Here is an 8816-nt window from a genome sequence, read left to right on the forward strand (position 1 = left end):
TTGCTGTTTGAATTTTTGCCAAGTATTTTTGCAAGCACCTGTAGCAGTATCCAGAAAGCAGTGCTGTATCCGGAACCAGAGAGAACCACAAACCAGACCATTGTGAGCAGAACCGGTGCTTGACAGACCCAGAGAGCAGAGCTGACCCAGATAGCCGGGACTTCAGAACCACCCGCCGGAAGTCCCGTCCAACCTGACCAGACCTTGACGGCTTATTTCAAAAATATAGTGTGAGTACTCACTGTGGAAAACCAATTTCTTAGTTTAAAATAATCTAATTCAAACTATTTTAGCCTATTAGAACTGCCTCCTAGAATTGTGTCATTCTGTCATCTTTAAAACTGAAAACTGTCATCTGTGATTCTGAGCTTTAAAATTTCAAATCCAAAAAACTACTTTCACAAAATCGTCCGTATCTCCGGAACCGTTTGTGCTAGGAGCGAAGATTCTAGGCTTTCCAACGAACCTAGAACTGACTTGCTACTCCTTATAGGGCCTCCGTAATTACGCTCGACGCACGCGATTAAATTTGCCGCGATTTGACATTTTGCACAATTTCAGCCACGTGTAAAAATCAGCAGCTCCTTGCTTTCCTTTGCTAAAATTCATTTTAATCTGCTAGTTACTCATAGAGCATTGCTAAAGTGAGCCTGAGCTAATATAAACTAGATATCACCCACCCTGAACCTCTAGAGGGAATTAAAAGCATTTTTAGCACATTTCTCACTTCATTGTCATCACATTCAAAGCATTTTGGGGCCTGTGTTTCAAACTTCTACCTGTTTTCCTCTAAGCTTGCTGGGGGGGAACTGAATTTCGTATTGTATTTGATTGCATTCCTGAGAACTGTGTGCTCCTCCTTCTATTTCTTACATTGCATGGGGAGGAGGGTGAATTGCCAGAGAAAAAGTGATTATATTATCTTTTGCTAAAATCATATCAAGTTATTTCTGTATTGCATTTCATTCCTCATTGCTTTTCCCTTGAAACCATAAAAGTGTTTTCGCTGCCTTATCCATCCTATACCAACTCCTCATTGACTGTAAAGAAGTGTGATAGTGTCAGGTTACCCACTGTTGATCAACATTATATTCATAAGTGTGATATCAATTATTAATTTATTATAAAAGTGTGATATATATATATTGTTTAATTGTTCAAATAAACCTTTTAAGTTTGCAAAACAAGCCTACTTCTTGGCTCAGTGGGGTCAAGGGGGATTCTAAGAGAGGGGTGTGATACATGGGTTCATCATCCTGATTATAACTTGCCATAAAAATACATAAATAAGGCTTCCCTTGGGCATCCCAGACAAGGCACTGACGTAGTGGGATTGCTTGATTGGCGTCACTTACAGCAGGTTCCAAAGGGCCATAAACTCATCCTTCTCAAAGGAATTCTCCCTTTTCTCACTTTTCCCCAGAAGCTTAATGTTAGCTGAGCCCTGGTTCTCTCTAGGCTTGACTATTGCAATATCCTCCTCCTGAACCTACTTTCTTCCACTCTGCGACCCCTCCAGCTAATCCAGAATAGGGCAGCCAGATTTATCCTGTGCCTTCAACCCAGGGATCGCATCTCTCCTGCCCTAAAAAGTCTTCACTGGCTCCCGGATGCTGCATGGATCAAATTCAAATCCCCCTCTAGACCTCTCCATTCCACTGGCACCAGCTCCCTGTGTGTAAAACATTTCGCTAAACACAGGGCTGAGGTTGATCTCTTTCCTCAGCTGGCTCCCTCCTATGGAACAGTCTCCCCCTCCCTCTGCATCTTGAACAGAACTTTCTTAAATTCCGGAAGCTCCTCAAGACTTTCCTCTTTACCTCCTCCTGTGTTTGGTGTACAGGGCCCTTATGCATCTTCGGGCCCGTTACCTCTCACTCCCAATCGCCTAGCTTATGTCTGCCTCCAGCACTTACTTCTGCACAACCTCTGCCCTGGAGGCTTGCACTTTGTCACCCAATGCAGTTCCATGCTGTGTAGCACTTTCCATACCTAGCACTTCTTCTGTGCCTCACCCACAAGCACAGACACCTCAGCACTTAACCCCACTGCCCTCATCCTTGCTGCACTTGCATGTTCTGAATACTCATAAGGCATAGTAGGTTCGTCCGTTGTTCCGCCCTCACTGTACTTTATAGTTCTTTGTATAGTATGGTGTTTCTTTCCCATGTTCCCTCCCTGTTGCCCTGTGGGCGCTTTGAAACAGTATACACTTCCCGTATAAGCGCCTTACAAGCGAACAATAAATAAATGCATAAATAGCAGACACCCAAAACAACTCAATGTAAAATATTTACAAGAGAGAGTTAGGAATACAGTGTTAGCCGAACAAACTGCGCAGGTTGTTTTTTCATTAAATAAAGCAATCCTACTTTTATTAGGCTAACTGATTATTTTTTGTCTGGCAGCTTTCAATACCACATGGATCTCTTCTCTTAAAAAGAGACCCATGTGCTCTTGAAGGCTAGCATATAAAAATATCTTTGTTTTAAAAAAACTGCTTTATTTAAATATGATAGCCTAATGTACTTACATAGCGCAGTGCATCTGTTTTTTAACAATATTTTTCATTCCCTGTAAAAAGCAAGCAAAAGCTTCAGAGTAACTACAATAAATGACTTATAATGCATTTTCTGGGAACCGAAACAAAACTAAATATGTGAAGTTATGCATTACACAGAATAAGATCCCCCTACCATGTATAAGAAGCATACAGTAAGGCATTCCAGAATGAGTGACCGTATGACCAGCCTGGTCATGGAATTCCTCAGTGACTTGCAATAACCTTGCAATCTACAGTAGGGTGGGTCCATTATCTCATATTGCGTGTATTGCATTCAATGTTCTTCATTGAAGTCTACTTACTGTCCAGTGTAAGAAGTTGTCTGGTATGGTTTTCTGTGTTTTACTACATCGAAAAAAGTAAATGCGTCTAGATGGACATACCTTGTGATGCATGCATGAAGACGGTCTGCAGACATTTTGAGGTAGCCTCCTTTGGAAATAAAAGGTGTTGTATATAACCCATACATCCTTCTGAAAACGCATACTTTCTATAACACCCCACATTTAAAATGTCTTGCTCAATGCGCTTATTCTCTTTTCTAGTTTTCATGTCTTCTTGAACTGAAGTACTCTTAAATTTTGTCACTAATGAATATGACCAAATTGATATACATAAAATGATTTGGATATCAGCCCAATTCACCCTAGCAACATTACTGGAATCGATATTCACATTTCTTGGATGGATATGTTGTATTTGTCTTCAATATTTATAGTTAGGATCTTGTTATGTTATCACTGTTTACTGTCTATTTATTGTTTATTGATTTTTTACATTTGGGGGGTTCTTGCTTTACTATCATTGTTTACATATTTATTATCGTGGCCTTGATTTCTTAATTAAAGGCACACACTGAACATCTTATTATTTTTATAGTAGGCTGTAGTATGATTAGAAGATTAGATTTCATGACTACCAATGTTCCTTTTTTTCTACAGGAAACTCATCGAAAGTGAAGGTCCAAAACTGTATTGTGCGTATCTGAACTCCGGCACAGCTGGGAATTTGGACTGCACAACTCCAAGACCCTGGATTTGTGTGAAAGAAGCCAGCTGAGAGTGTTATGTATAACCAATTGCCAATGCCCTTTTCCCACCAACCTTTGTCAGCTTGCCATAAATCTCAGTACCATAAATGTGATCAGGAGCAACCATGAAACAACTAAGAAAACATTGTGAATAAATAATAGATCCGATGGAAGGAAAACACTAAAATCCTCAGATGACGTGGGTAAAACTATCTGTTGTTTCAAGCGAGATGACAGTGTGTGTACGCTGATGAAAGCCAATATCAAGTCAAAATCAGCTCATGAGTTATAAGGCACAAACAGCACTTTTAGGTCCTCTGTGTTAATGTTTGGCAAAACCATACAGTTTGTATCTGTCTTTCGATATCATAACTAAGTAATAGGAGGATAGGAAATTGTTATCCACACTGTTGATTAGTGGCTACAAAAGATTACATTGCATTAACATCTGGTGGCAACTACCTTGGCATAGCTTGTCAGTTCCCATGAAGAGGGTCATGTGCATAAACTTTACTATTGGGGACCTTTCATGTTTAGGCACAATCATGTCCTTACCAGTGGAGGCTGGTCCAATAGGCCTCTGAAAGAAGCAAACATGAACATGATACACAACTGCTTATGTTGCAACATTTGATTTTCCAAGAAACCTTTCTTTAACACATGTTGTGCCTATGATTTTATTGTGTATATGTTTTTATGTTTTAAATTGACTAGTGTCTTGGTTCCCAGTTTGATGCGGGCAGAATTGTTTTTAGTAGAAAAAATGATGCAAAATTGCATAGAAAACTCAGGATCCCAGCAGCTCAGAATATGCCCTTGTGGAGGAATGTGGTCCATGCTGGTGCCGGTGTTGGATGGCCAGGGTGGCGTTGTCCTGATTCCCTTTGGTCATTTCCTCCCCTATTCAGAGGAAAGCATTCAGATCATTTCACTTCCTCTTTATTGATATGCTTGTTTCCTCTTCCCCCAGACTCCTGGTGAAATCCATACTGTCAGTACAGAGATACAAGTATTTCTGGCACAGCAATGGAAGCCTCTGCACAGATCCAGCTTCACCTGCACGCAGTCCCCCTTACATTTCCTCAATCTAATATGACATCAGACCAGAGTGAATACTTTTTTCAGAGCTGAGTCTTCAATAAGAAACATGCACACATATTTGTGGGTTGTTGTTCTTGGACATTTGGTTTCCCGAATGTCCTCCTCACATGTCAAAGTCAAGTTTATTTTCAGAAAATGTAATTTACCATCAAAACACATTAAAACATACATAAGAAATATTAAACCTATTAATATGACAAGAAACAATTCTAGCTACTTTTCAGATTCCAATAGTGAATAAGCAAAGATATATTGAAAGGGTTCCAAAGAAAAATACTTTAGGTGTAAGCTGTCATACATTTTCCCTGGGAACCTTCTAAAATTGGCAAAATTAAAGAAAATGCAGCACTGTTTCAAGACTATCACAAAAGCAGAATGAAGAAGCACATTTCCTGGCAGTGAGGTTGCCATTGGTAAAATCTAAATGGTGTGATATTATCTATAGATAAAAGGGTGTAAGGGTTAGACCTTGGGGTAGACTCACTACTTGGGTTGATGCCAAATATAGCAATGTTCTTTCTCCCAATACGAATGGTTCCTATGACCTCCAGAAAATGCCCTTAACTAAGAGCATTCCACAGGCCGAGGCTCAGGTTACTATTCAGTTCAATATTTATAATCGGCCGTCCAGCAAACTTGAAAAGTGCACAATTAATCTCCTAAAAAAAAGAGTGGAGTTGGCTAGCTCGAAATACCAGACTGTTCCCTGTATTATCTTAGCGGGAGGTTTTAATTCCCATTTTAATTCTCAGATTTTAATTTCACTTGCGGCCACTTGAACATGTGTTGGAGGAGGAAGACATATTATGGGATATTAGCACCTTGAGAGCAGATTTTTTGCAGCATGTGCATAAGCTTGCACTCAGCACTAGCCAAGTGTAAATTAATTTGTCGTTGAGGGCTAGCAATGGCAGAATGCCAAAAGACCAGCTGGCTAGGAGCACATTTGTCAGCGGAGCTAAAACTTCCCACATTTATTATGCTCTTTTGAGCATGAGGGACTGGTCTATCCTGAAGTATATGTGGGTCGACATTCAAACCTATAGAGATCATAGACCGCTTTGCTTGACACTTGCCTTAAAAGAGAAGATAACGAGTTCCACGTGTATTGGTACTCCATGCCACAGTATCATTGTGTCTGGCTCTGCCACGCAGAAGTTTACATTGCAGGTTAATGTTAACAACAGTCTTGAGTCTGCTATCTATGAGGGGGTGTTACCTGAATTCGAAACACTTTTATCTTCCAATGTCTTATCGGATCATGCAACCTCTCTATTTGAAGATATGATGATGAAAATAGGTCCAGTGGTCTCTCAAACCCATAAATTGGTTAACGTACCTCACACCCTTCCCAATGCCTGGTACGACAATGATTGTCGCAGGGCAAAAAAATATATTATTGAGATGATTAAGCTTGGAGTTGCCCATGATACCCATGCTCTGCAATTAACAAGGGCCCATTACAAGGACTTGATCAAAACTAAAAAAGGGATCAAGGTAATGAAGCTTGGCAGGGGTTGCAGGAGGCTGTAGGCAGGAAAGACAGCTCTGAGTTTTGGAGAAAGGTTTTGCGGGACAAAACCAATGGTAATGCACAGTTGGTTTGTTGTATCTTCGAGAATTAATGGGTCCAGCATTTTGCTAATTGATATCCCCCGTCTAAAGATAATGGCACTTTGGATGATAATGGCCAACATTAGTGGGGGTGAAGGAATTCCCCTACCCTAAGAATTTCTTTGTTGGAGATCAGAAAGGCAGTGGAGTCCCAGAAACCAGGAAAGGCTCCAGGTCCTAACATGGGGCCTGTCGATTTATTTAAGAGTGCCCATGACATCTGGACAGCCGTCTTCAACTGCTTATTTAATGCAGTTCTTGAACTAGATAAGACGCCAGAATCTTGGACGAAAGCTTTAATAGTTCTGCTGTACAAAAAAGGGGGGGAGTGAAGGCCTCGGGAACTACAGGCCAAATTCACTCCTCTGCGCATCTGGAAGATTGGGCCTATGGCCAGAACATCATTAGCCACCTTCAGGCTGGTGTCCAACCAGGCCTGAGTACCATAGACCAGGTCTTTAAACTTCATTTAGTTCTAAAGTATGTTCATCTAAGGGAGATGCGCTTGCATGGTCCCCAGATCGAAGTTGTAGAAGGCCCTGTAAGATCTTAATATTTCCCTTCATCTTTTACGTGGAATTCAAGGCCTGTATAATGGGAACACTGCTAGTGTCAGGTGGAATCAAGTAGGTGACTTAATGGCTTCAATTACCATTGGGCACAGGGTGAGACAGCGGAGCGTCCTTGCTCCAACTTTATTTTGTCTGTTTATTAATAAAATCATAAACAGGCTTATGGACCTCCAATCAGATGAATAAGACACGGACAAAGTGCTGCTTCCTTTTTTCGTGGATGATGCGGTTTTGCTCTCCACAACCCCAGCGGGCCTCTGCTAGCAGACGGATGTGTTTTCTTAGGCATGCAAGAGCTGTGGACTTATAATTAATTATGAAAAGACAAAGTCTATGGCCTTTCAATCCAACAACACACAAGGTCAGCCTATTTTGAGCATTCTAATGGGGACCATTTTTTTGTTGTTTTCTCTTCAGGCTTTCGCTTTGTGTCCATGCCGGTGTTTGGTTGTTCCCTGGATACCCTCAGTTGAACAAATTAGTATTTTCAAGGGATAAATGCTATATTGCCCAGTCATGCACAAGTAGGTTTATTATGTGTATATCATGTGTATACCCAATGCAAATATTGAAATGCCACAATCTTCTACCCACATTTGTATTGTGAATGTACCAAATGCTAACTTACCTGTGTCTGCCACCCCTGAAAATGGGACTCCCAATGCAAATATTGAAATGCCACAATCTTCTACCTCCACTTGTTTTGTGAATGTACTGAATGCTACCTTACCTGTGTCTGCTACAATACTCACACCTCTCACTGCCCCCTCCAGTCACCACAGAACCTCATCTCAAATGCGCCATGATCAACGCCGGGTCCATTAGCGCTCACGCCCTAGACATACATGACCTCATGACCCACAACCTTGATCTGCTCATGATCACCGAAACTTGGTTGCATGAAGCCTCAGGCCCTGCACTCTCCCTGGCTCTGCCCCCTGGCTACTCTATCACCAGACAAGATCGCCTGTCTAAAGGCAGAGGTGTAGCGCTAATTGCCATAGACTGCCTGTCCATTGGAAAGATAGAGAAATCCATGAACAACAACAGTGACTATCTGCCTCTCTCCCCACTGCACTATTGCCATTCACCTTATCTATCGTCCACCAAGCCCCGCAGGTGACTTCTAGGCCTCTCTCATCCACCTCCTCTCCGACAACCTCAAAAAACCTTCAAAAGTCATCCTCTTCGGGGACGTCAACTTAGGTCTCTATGGCACCAAGGACCCTGCAGCCAAATCACTCAACTCAGCCCTTGAGACCCTAGGGTTCAGGAACACTATCTCTGACCCTACACACACTTTAGGTAGAACCCTGGACTGGATTGCCCAGCATAACTGTCCACTCATCATCTCTGGCAATACTCGCACCCCATGGTCTGACCACCACATTAGTACCCGGCACGCGCACCGCAACGGGAATACAGTGTGGTGATTGGCTCATTTGCGAGCCATACCACACATTATTCCCTTTTAAGCCGTGCGTGCCGGTGTCTCTGTCCCGGCGAGGGGCGTGGCAGCCCCTCAGCCAATGAGGAGGCTCGAAACGGGGCAATCCCCGCTCCGAGCCTCCCCATGGCTGGAGGCTTCCCTCTTCCCCTGCCGGGGACTCAGGTAAGACATTTTTTTTATTTTGTTTCCCCTTTCCTACTCCCACCCCACCCCACTTACCTTCTATCCCGCAGTCTCCGGCGGGGGACGATGGAAGCCTCCAGCCGTGTGGAGACTCGGAGCGGGGCCATCCCCGCTCCAAGACTCCACACGGCTGGAGGCTTCCATCATCCCCCGCTGGAGACCGTGGTACGTTTTTTTTTTTTCTTCCTTCCCCACCCCACTTACCTTCTTTTTTCTTCTTTTCTCGGGAGCGGACGCGCTGGGAACAGTGTTCCCAGTGCGCCCGCTCCCGATGGCCGCCATGGAAAGGGAAAACGGACTATG

The 8816-nt window shown here is 42.7% G+C and overlaps 1 protein-coding gene across 1 annotated transcript in view; it reads left to right on the plus strand.

Annotated features, from left to right (window-relative positions):
* LOC138580167 (C-type lectin domain family 2 member D-like) overlaps positions 1 to 8555 on the plus strand; it is a 227957-nt gene extending 219402 nt beyond the window's left edge. The window contains exon 5 of the mRNA XM_069650497.1: positions 3505 to 8555. Coding sequence (XP_069506598.1) covers positions 3505 to 3622 — 118 coding nt within the window. The 3' untranslated portion in view covers positions 3623 to 8555. The remainder of the gene's footprint in view (positions 1 to 3504) is intronic.
* Positions 8556 to 8816: the final 261 nt, after the last annotated feature.

The sequence above is a fragment of the Ambystoma mexicanum genome, chromosome 3p (assembly GCF_040938575.1).
Source record: "Ambystoma mexicanum isolate Mex_15411 chromosome 3p, UKY_AmexF1_1, whole genome shotgun sequence".
In the NCBI taxonomy this organism is placed as follows: Eukaryota; Metazoa; Chordata; class Amphibia; order Caudata; family Ambystomatidae; genus Ambystoma; species Ambystoma mexicanum.